General features: G+C 39.0%; 1 protein-coding gene across 1 annotated transcript in view; it reads right to left on the minus strand.

Annotated features, from left to right (window-relative positions):
- LOC150098244 (RIIa domain-containing protein 1-like) overlaps positions 1-8,306 on the minus strand; it is a 31,575-nt gene extending 23,269 nt beyond the window's left edge. Inside the window, exon 1 of the mRNA XM_090406286.1 lies at positions 8,180-8,306. Within this exon, the coding sequence (XP_090262412.1) occupies positions 8,180-8,257 (78 nt within the window). The 5' untranslated portion in view covers positions 8,258-8,306. The remainder of the gene's footprint in view (positions 1-8,179) is intronic.
- Positions 8,307-13,552: the final 5,246 nt, after the last annotated feature.

The following is a 13,552-nucleotide window of genomic DNA, read 5'->3' on the forward strand; positions in this document are numbered from 1 at the left end:
TTAACCATCCCCACTCCAACCACTCTCTCAGGCATTCCAAGGTTCAACCACCCTCCACGCAAAGAAACTACTCCTCACTCTCTTGTGCACAGCCTCCTTTCGTAACTTCCAGGGATGGCCCTTGTCATCGCTCCTTCCTGCCATTCCACCAAGTGAAAGAACTCTCCAATGTCTACCCTGTAACTGCCTCTCAACAGTTTAAAAGTCTCAATCATATCACCTCTCCTTCTTCTATCCACCAAATTCTGCAGTCCACATTACCCCAGTCGATCCTCATAACACACATTGTACAGTCCTGAAACCATCTTTGTTATCAGCCTCTGTACCCTTTCCACAGTCAATTTATCCCCCCTTCAAATCCTGGGGACCAAATCTGAGAACAATAGTCTAAGTGTGGTCTGATCAGAGCCTTATACAACGGAATGATAACTCTTTTATCTCTGTAGGTCAACGTCCTTGTCAGTATTGCAGCAATCCTCTGAGTTACCCTCACCACCTTTGCAATATGCTCCCTGAATTTCAGTTTTCTATCAGTCATCACCCCAGATCTCTTGTCTCCCCTACCTCCTCCAATCGAGCATGCATCCTCCCATCGATGGATCCCAAACCTCAAGACTTTACATTTTGCTGCATTTAACTGACACCCCCATTCATTTGCCCATCTGTCTAGTTTATTCAAACCCTCTTGCAGGGCTGCCACATCTGCACTATTACCAATAACCCTTCCCAACTTCACATCATCAGCAAACAACTGAATGTCCCCTTGCAATCCATTGACAAAATCATTGATATAAAAATTGAACAATACAGGTCCCAGTACTGAGTCTTGTGGAACCCCACTTGTAACCTTTTGCTTCCTTGATATTTCCCCCCATCATACACAACTCTCTGATTCCTATCAATCAGCCAATCCTGAATCCATGTGACTAACCCGACATTTAAACCCATATGCTTAAATATCAGCTTATCATGTAGCACCCTGTCGAATGGCTTTGCAAAATCAAAAAAAAATGGCAGTATATGCATTTCCCTCATCAATTGCTCTTGTCACTTTATTATAAAAGGCAATCATATTATTATTATTATTACTACCCCAAGACCTCATGGAGTCAAAGACTCATCTAGAAGGTCCTTTTATCACCACACTCTCAGGCAAGGCATTCCAATCATTTACAATTCTACACAAAAAAAACCTACCTCTCACTCCCCTACTCACACCCTCTTTATACAGTTTCCAGGGATGACCTCTGGTTCTCCAGAGGTTATCCCAGGCACTCTATCAAAAGGTTTTGTAAAGTCTGAGTATACTATTGTATGTCCATCACCCTTGTCCAGTGCACCACTTTATCATAATAAGTAAGTAAGTATATTACTTTAGTAAGTATATTTATTTATTTATTTTTTATTTTTTTTTATTTTTTATCAGCTAATGCCTTTATTTTCCCCTATACAGGGAGTAGGTGAGGCCATTTAGCCCTATCTAACTTTTGGAGACTGAGTGGGCAGTTCAATCTCCACTGGTACCAATCAGAGATAGATGGCCCAAGGCTATCACTAATTAAGCGGTACAAAGTGAAGAGAGACGGCTCAAATGTGCCACCATCTCGTGGTCCCTAACCCTAACACAATATATTTAATGTCTGAAATAATGTGGGTTCTACGGTCGATTTTCTTGAGTTTACAGGATGAAAAACCCGAGTTTCCGGGAGGAAAAACCCGCTTGCCCATGCCAGAGATCGACTAACTCGGGAACTGGTCGAAAAAAGGCTTAGAAAAATTTCCTCTAGTCGCCGACTAGACTCGAAACCAAGTCTTCCTTCGTGTGGCCAAGCGCGGTGGTGTGTAAACGCCACAGCCACTGAGCTACACAAGCGTCTAGTAAGTATATTAGTAAGTATATTATAATTTAATAAGTATATTACTAAAGCAAGAGTGCCCCTTAAAAAAATGCATGTTGATTCTCACAAACATTACCCTCATCTGCCGAATGCTGTATATAGATCCTCACTAATTTCTCCAAGACCTTAACAACTACTGATGACACACAAACAGGGCTATAATTAGACACTTCCAGTCTGCTACCGCCCTTATGCAGCTGCACTATTTTACCTTCCTTCCATTCCCTGGGTACCTTTCCCGCAGCCAGGTCAACAGAGATGTCAGTTCTTTAGCACATTCTCTCAAAACCCGGGGTGAAATACCATCCAGTCCAACAGCTTTATTTGTATCCAGAGTACTCAGTATTTGGTACACTCTCCTCTTGCACCTCTAAACCCTGATCCTGCCCTATCCCTCTAGCATTAAAAACTCCTCCAGGATGAAATACTCCAATAAAGTGCTCATTGAACAGCTCCACTATGTCCTTTGCATCAGTCACTCTATTCCCATTTTTATCCCGCAATGTCATTCTTCCACAATCGTTTCTCTGCCTACTGACCACATAGTTAAAAAATTCCCTAGGATTTTCTTTGGATCTTAGTGCCAATCTCTTCTCATATTCCAGTTTTGCCTTCCTCACCATTCTGGTCATTCTCCTGGCTTGCGTCTTATATTCTTCGTGTATCTGTCCTCCACCCCTCTCCTTGTATATCTTCCATAATCTCTTTTTCAACTGCAGTTCCTGTTTGATATCATTTGTCATCCACTTTACACCAAATTGTGTCTGTTTCTTCACCCGTGGAATACAGCTTACCATTGCTGCTAACAAACATTCTTTCACAATTTTCCAAGCACTAATGATATCCTGACCTTCCAATTCTGCCCTCCATGGAACTTCCCCTAGTTGATACCTAAGACTACTATAATCACCCACTTTAAAATTCCACATACATTCCCTTTTCTTTGATACACTTGCATGTCTGTTCATTTTCCAAGTCAAAATCAATAATGCAGGGATTTTCGGAAAATGAAGTTTTTCAGGAAAAAACCTAAATTGACATTTATAATTAAATCTTCAGTATTCATTATAATTTATAATTGCTCACATTATTTATAAAATGAATGCATTTAAATTTTAATTATCAGTGTTATTTACACGATTGGCCACTCGCCTTCATGATCATGATGCGATATATTTGAATCTTTTAGCAACAATGATTCTATAATTAAATTAATTATTTCTGGAGAAATCATGTCCAAGCTCTCAAAATCCACTTGCACAACAGTTCTAATGATGGTCTCTTATTCTTAATCCACTCCATGCAATCCAAGATAGAGTAGAAGTTAATGCTCTCGGTCCCACATTTCCTCTACTAGTTGCTTCCATTTGTATTCATATGATTGGTGCAGTATTAATAAAAGATCGCACGACTCAATGACAAAGGCAAGCTGACAATTATTGAGTTGAAATGCTGATTCTCTTCAACCGAATTCCAAAATCTAAAACTACCATAACAACATTCACTATCTATTTCTTAAAGTTTTAAACTTTTTCGTGTGCAAACTATATGCGAAATTTTTTTAATTTCTTTTTTCATAAAGTAAAATCAGGGGTGTGAGGTATATGCGAGGGCAAGTTATATTCAAGTAAATATGGTATATTGCCTCCAATTGGGGAAAGTGATCATATAGTCTTGACTGAGGAGGTAGCAAAACATGTTGAAATTCCAGTTAAGAAAGGATATGTGTATGTAGAACTATAAAGCAGGTGATTACTGTGTTCAGGTCTGGTCACCTGGATTCCTTGGAGATAAAGGGGTTGTGGAAAGGGTTCAGAGGAGAGTGACTAAGTTGGTGAGTGATGTAAAAAATGCTCCCTACATTGATAGGCTGAGAGCTTGTGGATTGCAGAGGTTAGTTGATAGGCAGAGAAGAGGGGATATGATAGAAACATTTCAAGTACTAAAAGGATTTTATAAGATTGATGCAGGGGAAATGTTTCAGCTGTGTGATAGTGATGAAAGAATAAGAGGTCATCCCTGGAAATTAAGGAAAATTGTGATTAACAAGGGTGTGAGAATGAGGTATTTCGCCTGGAGGGTGGTGAATGAGTGGAATGCATTGCCTGACTCAGTTGTGAGTTCTTTGTCTATAAATGAATTCAAGAAGAGATATGATAGATATTGTTTTGACAGTTTGACATAAAGTCTATCAAGACTAATTGTGGGAGATCCTTCCTAGGAAAGACAAAGTCTATCATGCCACTCCTTGAACTCATTGACCATTCTCACTCTCACCACTCTATCAGGCAAAGCATTCCACAGTTCAACCACCCTCCATGCAAAGAAACCACCCCTCTTGCTCACAGTTTCCTTATGTAATAACTTCCAGGGATGGCCCCTTCCCACTGTTCCACCAAGTGAAAGAATTCCTCGGTGTCAACCCTGTAACCACTTCTCAACAGTTTAAAAGTATCAGTCATATCACCGCTCCTATCTACCAAACTGTGCAGTCCACATTCCCTCAGCCGATCCTCATAACTAACATTGTACAGTCTTGAAACCATCTTTGTTATCTGCCTCTGTACTATTTCCACAGTTAATTTATCCCCTTCAAATCCTGCGGACCAAATTTGAGAACAGTAATCTAAGTGTAGTCTGATCAGGGTTTTATACAATGGAATGATAACTCTTTTATCTCTGCAGGTCAGCATCCTTCTCAGCATTGCACAGTGGCGCACCCAGGGAGGGGGACAAGGGCCCCTTCCCCCCTAAAGAAAAAGGAAAAAACACTAGAAAATTTTCCAAAAATCTTTTCCTAATTAAAATTTGTTTTTTTTATTTATGTTGCGTCGTGTCTTCTATTTCTATACTACTTATGAATTAGCGATCATTGTATATGCTCAGTCATTGGTTGTATGCAATGCGTAGTGTGTATTCTCCAATCATCTACTCAACTCGCCCGCCCCCTCAAGATTAAATCCTGAGTGCTCAGCCCCCTCCAGGATTAAATCCCGAGTGTGCCACTGGTATTGCAGCAATCCTCTGTGTTACCTTCGCCATCTTTGCAATATGTCCCTGAATTTCCAGTTTCTATCAATCATCAACCCCAGATCTCTTGTCTCTCCTACTTCTTCCAGTACGACTCCTCCAATAGAGTATGAAGTGTTCCAAACCTGAAGACCTTACATTTTGCTGCATTAAACCGAAAATTTGGGATATAAAGATTACAAGTTCTGTACTCCAGGAATTTGGGAATAGTGGTAGATACAGAGTTGAAATTTAAAGGGAACATTGCTGAAGTGGCCAGCATAGTCACAGGATTACTTGGTTATTAAAGAACACACTAACAAGCAGATATAAGGGAATTTTCATTCCAATCCTTTATAAAGCCTTAATATGAACCCCATCTGAATTATTGTGCTCAGGTAACCTGGGTTTCTTGGGGGATGAGGAAGTGGTAGAGTGGATACAGTGGTTAGTGATCAAAATGGTGAGTGATCTGTTGTGGTGATCATGATGATGATTTATGGTTTTAATGTGGTTTTTCTTTATGGTTTTAATATGGGTTTTACAGCAGTAAGATGATCATAGTCATCCATGCCTGTAGCAGGATTTGAACCAGTGACCTGTTGGTTGGGGAGCGGGTATGTTAACCACTTGACCAACCAGACTGGCATGTGGCCTGTCGAATGCTCACTATGAGGATAGATCGAGGGTTTGTGGATTAAGTAACGTTTAAGTTACTTAAAGGATTTTATAAGATTGATGCAGGAGAAATATTTCATCACATGGCTAGAGGGAGTAGAACAAGAGGTCATCCCTGGAAGTGGGAGAACATGGTTAGCAAGGACATGAGTACTAGACATTTTGCTTGGAGAGTGGTGATTGAATAGAATGGGTTCCTGAATCAGTTGTAAGTGTTCTGTCTGCTAATAGTTTCAAGGAGAGGTATGAAAGATATGGTGTTGATAGCTTGGGTCTCCCACAATGTCGCAGGAGTCTGTGCAATGATAATAATAACAATAATGCTGACATGGAATTTGTACCAGTGGTAAACTAAGCTTGATGTAAGAGGATGATTTATAACTTCGTAGATATTTATCATATTTTTGATGATAAAAAAAAAAACTGTGCTACAGTTTCAGAAATTAGCAATTAACTTCTGTGTTGATCTACTGCATAATTTCAGATTTTTTTTTCCCACAGTCTTTCCAAGAAAACAAATGAACTTTCGCATTGATTTTGTAAGAAATACTAATGATGCTCATCGTGTGATTTATAATTCTGTAATTCAACATAACATCTTACAAGCATAAATTATACTTGACAAGAAATTATATTCTTGTTTTTAAGCATTTACTCATCCTTGGGTAAAGGATTAAAACAAAAATATAATGTCCTGTGATTGGTTTTAGATTTATTTCACTGCTCACTGTGAGACTACTACACTGCTTATCAAATGCCTGAAGTGGCTTGAAAAAGTTTGCGGATGATGTGAAACTGGGAAGGGTTATTAGTAATAGTGCAGATGTGGTAGTCATGCAAGAGGATTTGAATAAGCTAGACAGATGGACAAATGAATGGGGTGTCGGTTTAATGCAGCAAAATGTAAAGTCTTGAGGTTTGGGACACATCGATGGGACCCTGCATACTCTATTGGAGGAGATATACTGGAGGAAGTACGGAAGACAAGAAATCTGGGGTTGATGATTGATAGAAACCTGAAATTCAAAGGACATATTGCAAAAGTGGTGAAGGTAACACAAAGGATTGTTGTAATAATGAGAAGGACGCTGACCTGCAGAGATAAAAGAGTTATCATTCCATTGTATAAGACCCTGATCAGACCACACTTAGGCAATTGTTCTCAGATTTGGTCTCCAGGATTTGAAGGGGATGAATTAACTGTGGAAAGAGTACAGAGGCGGATAACAAATACAGTTTCAGGACTGTACGATGTTAGTTATGCGGATCGGCTGAGGGAATGTGGACTGCAGAGTTTGGTAGATAGAAGAAGGAGGTGATATGATTGAGACTTTTAAACTGTTGAGAGGTGGTTACAGGGTTGACACTGGGGATTTCTTTCGCTTGGTTGAACAGTGGGAAGGAGTGATGACAATGGGGCCATCCCTGGAAGTTATGAAAGGAAACTGTGAGTAAGTGGGTGAGGAGTGGTTTCTTTGCATAGAGGGTGGTTGAACCGTGGAATGCATTGCCTGATAGAGTGGTGAGAGCGAGATCGGTCAATGAGTTTAAGGAGTGGTATAATAGACTGTTTCCTGGGGGGGGAAGAACCTCGCACATTGAGTCTTGATAGACTTGTATTTCCTAGGAAAGACCTCCCAAGATGAATCTTTTGACTCCTTGGAGGCCTAAATGATAATAATAATAATAATAATAGTAAATAATTTCATGCATCCTGTATGGTCAAAATTAAAATCTGTCAGTCCAAGTCATAGCGAACATCAATCTCCCAACAAACGGCTTCCTGGTAAAAGATCCCTATGGTCTGCGGCCTAGTTTTGCTCTTCCTAGGAAGATTTGGTCATTAATAAACATGATCAGAACTAATCAGGGCAGATGTCACTACCTTCTACATAAATGGGGGCTGTTAGATCACCCTTGTTGTGATTGTTCACCAATGGCTCAGACGATTACTCATATTGTGTATGACTACCCAAGGCGCCAATTTCACAGTGGTGGCCTACAAGACATCCACAAAGTGATGGATGAGGCCTTGTATTGGCTTTCCAGACAGGACCTTGACCTGTAGTTGGTATGGTCATGGCTGTGGTTATGGAGGAAACAGAAGATCATGGTCCCGTCTCACCACGAAGACGTTATTCTCGTAATCATTCTTATAGCCCTCGTCATAGTATCAGCAGAACTCCTCTTCATGTTAGAAGATGATAATGCAATGTGAAATGGGCCTCCTCTAATGGATCAAGTTTCTTGCACAAGACACAACTGCTCTCTAATTAAACATGTTAAGATTTTCATCATTTGTTTCTGGAAATTGTGATTGTACTTTTCACTTGCCAGTTTCATGTAGCCATAAGCATAAATAAATAAAAATAATGAACATGAATTTGGAAGAACAGACTTTATTTATTTATGCCACATTTTATACAAGAACTGGTACTGCTGAAATCGATTGATAAAGTTGCTAAAACTGCCTTTCAGTGCTATCAGATATGTAGAAACGTTACTTCACATTTAAAATAAAATCAAATAATGACGAGGAAATGAAAGTTCTATATATAGTTAAGTTATATGAACCTGTATAAATAAAAACATACCATGAATTTTCCAAGAAGTTCTTTTTGAAAAAAGTTAAGTGGTTGTTTACTCATTACGCATAAAAAGATCGCAATCATATTATTGACTGAAAACTTTGTTATATTTTTACCCTTTCATCACTAGTGCCTTGGTTACCATTTTGACACTGTATACATATGCCTGGATGAGTTTTATATTCTTAGAAACTTGTGTCATTATCTCGTTTGTTCCTTTGAAATAATCAAAAACGAATAATTTTTGCACACAGTTTCTGTGAACTTTTAATTAATTAGAGTAACGTTTTTTAATGTACTAAATGGGTTTTTTGGGTTTTCGTTATTTATTTAATTACTGCAATTTATACAGAATAAATTCGTTATATTTATAAATGAAATTTGTATACATACAAGCAAACGAATGACTAACAACAAACTCACCAATTATTGCAAACTCAGTAATGCTAGGGATCAATTTAAGACCTAAGTCGGTAAATATGACATTGGTAAGACCTTGATAGAAGAAAATTTATAAATAGTTTTTATCATCTGAAGGTGATTTAATCATTCCTATAGCAAATCGACAGGTTTTTTTCAACCCTTAAATCATAAAAAGTGGCGGCAGATGAACACAGACAAATAGCAGAGAGTAAAATGCCCTCATCTTTATCTCTGCCCGTCAATCCAAACAACCACAACCCCCAGAGTCCATGGTAATCACTGCCTGTAAAGACATGGGGAGAAGTATGATAGAAAACTAACACGATCTGGGATCCTTCACCTAACTGCAATTTCATTATTGGAAATGGTTGATGTTCTACAGTTACTTTCTCATAGTTGTATATTTAAAATCCCTAGTGTAGGAACGAAAAAGAAGCCCTTTATACATGGGTAAAAGATCAACTAATTGAGGAGCTGGAAACTACCACAAACCTGTTGTCTTTATTCTGATTGTTCAGTATCACAGAAGTAAAAATGTTTCCACAAGACGTCCCAATAGATATATTGCTTCGATCTTGTACAAATATATCTATATGATCAAGAGAGTGGTTAAGGTACCGTTCCTCATATAAAAAAATTAGCTAATGCTTTTTATTCCCCTATAAAAAGTAGGTGAGGACTTTTAACCCTAGCCTTTTTTTTTTCTTTTTTTTGAGGATAGTCTGCAGTTCAATCTCCATCAGAACCTACTCAGAGAGAGCTGGAACAAGACTATCATTAATACTAAGTGGCAACTGATGGAAAAACAAGTGCGGCCATCTCTTGGTACCTAACAGAATATGTTGGCCTGAAATAATGTGGGTTCGAAGTCGATGTCCTTGAGTTCGGGAGGGAAAATCAAAGTTTGCGGGAGAATAATCTTGCCCGTGCTAGAGATCAACTAACTAGGGAAGAAGTCAAAGAAAATCTTAGAAAAAGTTCCTCCAGTCAGCAGCAAAAAGACTTAAACTAAAATCTATCTTCAGGCGACCTGGTGCTGTGGATGCAAGTGCAACTTCCACTAAGCTGTTCCTCATACACTGGAAATAATAATAATAATAATCAGATAATGCCTTTTATTTCCATATAGCGAGTAGGCAAGACCTTTTAACCTTTTGGAACGACTAACGCTACTCCTGTACATGGAGTAGGGTTTAGGCCGTTTTAGATCTATCTAACTGACATTATCACAGACATTAAATATATTGTATTAAGGTTAGGACCACGAAATGGCGGCACTTGTTGAGCCGTCTATCTTCACTGCGTTCCGCTTAATTCATGATAGCGTTGGGTTAGTGGAGATTGAATTGTCCACTCAGTCTCCGAAAGTTAGATAGGGCTAAAAACGGCCTCGCCTACTTCCTATACGGGAATAAAAAGACGTTAGCTGATTAATTATTATTTTTTCTTGACGAATTCGTTAAAATTAGAGCTTAGTATAGTAAAGGCTAAGGAAAGATGTCGGCGGCTTTGTCCATGCAGGATTTCAATTTCGATTTCAGTCGTTTCGTGAAATTTGAGGTGTGCTTTGTGTACTCGTTTAGTTATATAGATAACCAAATGTTGTGGATATTTAATGCGGATGGAAGGAGGGTGTGCGAAGTGTGAGCTGAATAAAGAGTTGATGAGTGCTAATGTTTTGATAACTGAAAGTGTTAGTGGTGAGAATGCCTCGAGAAGGACAAGTGCTTGTCAGATGGAAAAAGGACGGTGCGAAACAGCAGCAAACATTGTAAAAAAAAAGTTTAGAAAAACAAAACCAGCGACCTGAAAAACTTAACAATCGACGATAAGAAAGACGAAAGCGATGCGAATGTGGCCGAAGTTAAAAAACAAATTGCAGTTAAAGATAACGTAGCGCGCGGGGTTGACTGTGAACCATCGTGTATGGCTGGCAACAAAATCGACAGAATGAAAAAGAGCGAAAATGTGACGCAAGATTGAAAAGTTTGAAAATTCTAAAGAATGAATGACATCGAAAATGTGACGCAATATTCGAAAGTTGAGTTGGTTAAGATGAGGCAAGAGATGAAATGGATATGGAAGGACGTTAAGAGAATTCGACATATGTATGGAAGTGTGAAAAAAAAAAAATCAGCTAACGCCTTTTTATTCCCGTATACGGGAGTAGGCGAGGCCATTTAGCCCTATTTAACTTTTGGAGACTGAGTGGGCAGTTCAATCTCCACTGGTACCCAATCAGAGACAGATGGCCCAAGGCTATCACTAATTAAGCGGTACGCAGTGAAGAGAGACGGCTCAAATGTGCAGCCATCTCGTGGTCCCTAACACAATATATTTAATGTCTGAAATAATGTGGGTTCTACGGTCGATTTTCTTGAGTTTACAGGACGAAAAACCCGAGTTTTCGGGAGGAAAAACCTGCTTGCCCGTGCCAGAGATTGACTAACTCGGGAACCGGTCGAAAAAAGGCTTAGAAAAATTTCTAAAAATAATGAAAACAAATAATGTTGCTAAAAAAAAGAGGTAATGAAAGAACCGCGAGTGTCTATGTATGATGATGATTCCATTATTAAAGGTGTGTTGGATGAGAGGATGCAGAAAGTATATGTTACTGGAGGTAGAATGAGTAGAGTGATTGAGGCATTAGATATGAAAAGTAACGAGCAAAATTGGTAGTTGTCATAGGTACAAATGACTTATATCGTTACTTAAGTATGAAGAGTTAATAAGCTTCATTTCGGCAATGAAAACATTATTTAAATTAAGGGGATATTAAATCCCACATAGTTTTAAAACCGAATAAGAAACTCAAAGATTGGAATCAGAGAGTTTCTTGCCGAATATAGTAGATAGTAAACTATAAAGTATCGGTATTGCACTACGTGCTAGGGACACTTGCATTTGCTCACGCCAGTGGTCGCCGATACTTTATAGTTTACTATTTACTATATTCGGCAAGAAACTCTCTGATTCCAATCTTTGAGTTTCTTATTCGGTTTTAAAACTATGTGGGATTTAATATCCCCTTAATTTAAATAATGACTTATATCGTTCTAATTCCAACTATCAGTTGGAACGAAAGTCGAGGATTAAATTATTAGAGGTGTGGTAAAGGAGAAGATGAACAAGGTTTGTTTTCTGGAAGGTAAAATGAATAGAGTGATTAAAGTGTTGACAGCCTTCGTAGCTCAGTCAGTATAGACAAAGCTCTTTGGTCGGAAAGACCTGGGATCGATTCCCATCAGTGACGTGAGGAAACTTTATCTGGTGTCTTTCGACTAAAGGTCAGCTAACCGGTCTCATACAGAGGTGGGGGGGGGTTCATCAGGATACTCGAGTTTTTCGTACCCCAGAACAGGCAAACTGGCCTGTGAACACAAACATGAATTATAGTCATGAACATGTCCCAGCCTTATGCCGGTCCTGAGCCCGGATAAAATTGAAGGGTTTGGAAAAGCAATGGTGAACTACCCTGTAAAATTCTCACTGGGAATACTTTGTGGGCAATGCCTACAAAGTCACCTACGGCTGGAAAGGACTGAAAAGGGAAAACCAGACCATATTAAAGTGATGGATATGAGGAGTAAGCAAGAAAATGAGTTGGAAGTGTTAGTAGGAGATTGTAAGATTGGATATCCAGAGGTTGATGAGACAGATAAAAGAGAATAGTGTGATAGAAAAGGTAGTAAGCGTGTTGCCCAGACACGTGTCTGGGCAACACGCAGAAATGTCTGAGAAGAAATGTGTGGGGGGAAGGGGGGAGTTTGTTGTTATGTGGAATGGGTTGAAGGAGGAAGTGAACTGCGCAGGAGCGTATTTGAGTGGTTTTTGTTTGGGTGGCTTAGAGAGACTGATGCTGGAAGGTAGAGAAGTTAGTGCAGATAATGAATCTGATCAAGTGGAAAGAGATGTGGAATAACGGGAGTGTAGGACAGAAGGAATTGTGGTTATGAATGAAGAAGTGAGTGGCATGAGTATAGAGAATGAGACAAAGTAGTGTAAGAGAGACATGGAAACAGGAAAGCTCAGGGTGGACAGAGGAACACAGACTGAGAAATATAGATGCTCCAAGAGGATGTGAATGTATGTTTAGACAAAAACGGAAGCTAATCACCTGGAATCAAGGGAAAAGTTGGATTTGAAGAAAGTTCCAAGATGAATAAGAAGAAAAAGAAATGGCTCGAGATAAGCAGGGAGAAGTCACATCGAATAAGTGGTATCAGTGGAACTAGCTATAGATCCAGGTGTAAGCTGCTGTGTCGATATACAAATGCTAGAAGTGTAAAAAACAAGACAAACGAAATGATTGCATTAATTGAGTCTGTTCATCCAAAAATTGTTGGAATAAGTGAGTCATGGGTGGATGAGGATGACATCCTGATAAGAATAGAGGCGGAAGGGTATGATGTGTTTCATGAGGAGAGAAAGGGTAAAAATGGGAGGGGAAAGTGCTATTGATAATAGAGAAAGAGTTATGTCCATGCAAGAGGGAATTAGTGCCAGTGGTTTCGAGGCAGTATGGTATGAGATAGAGGTGAATAGAATAAAATACTTAGTTGGATGTTGTTAATGCTGGTAATGTGGATGGTAGTGACTATTAAGCAAATAAGTTAAGGATGATCATTATGGGCGATTTCATTTATGGCGATATAGACTCGGATTATGAGATAGCATCTGGAATTATAGAAAATGATTTTCTTGAGTTTTTCAGTGACAACTTCCTCAGACAGTATGTAACAGAGGTCATACATGGATTGAGGGTGAAGGATTTGATCATCTGATTAGAGGATTTAATTATAAACAAGGTGTCTAGTCACTCTTCAGTTGGTGAGAGTAACCATCAAGTGATTACTTCGGTTGTTGCCAGTAGTGTCAGGTCCTCTGTGAGAAAAGGGTATATGTGGAACTATAAGGGTGGTGATTTTGAAGATCTCAGGAGACAGCTTGAGGTGT

This window comes from Typopeltis vanoorti, chromosome 16 (genome assembly GCF_054136105.1).
Source record: "Typopeltis vanoorti isolate ZY-2024b chromosome 16, IOZ_Tvanoo_1.0, whole genome shotgun sequence".
Classification (NCBI taxonomy): domain Eukaryota; kingdom Metazoa; phylum Arthropoda; class Arachnida; order Uropygi; family Thelyphonidae; genus Typopeltis; species Typopeltis vanoorti.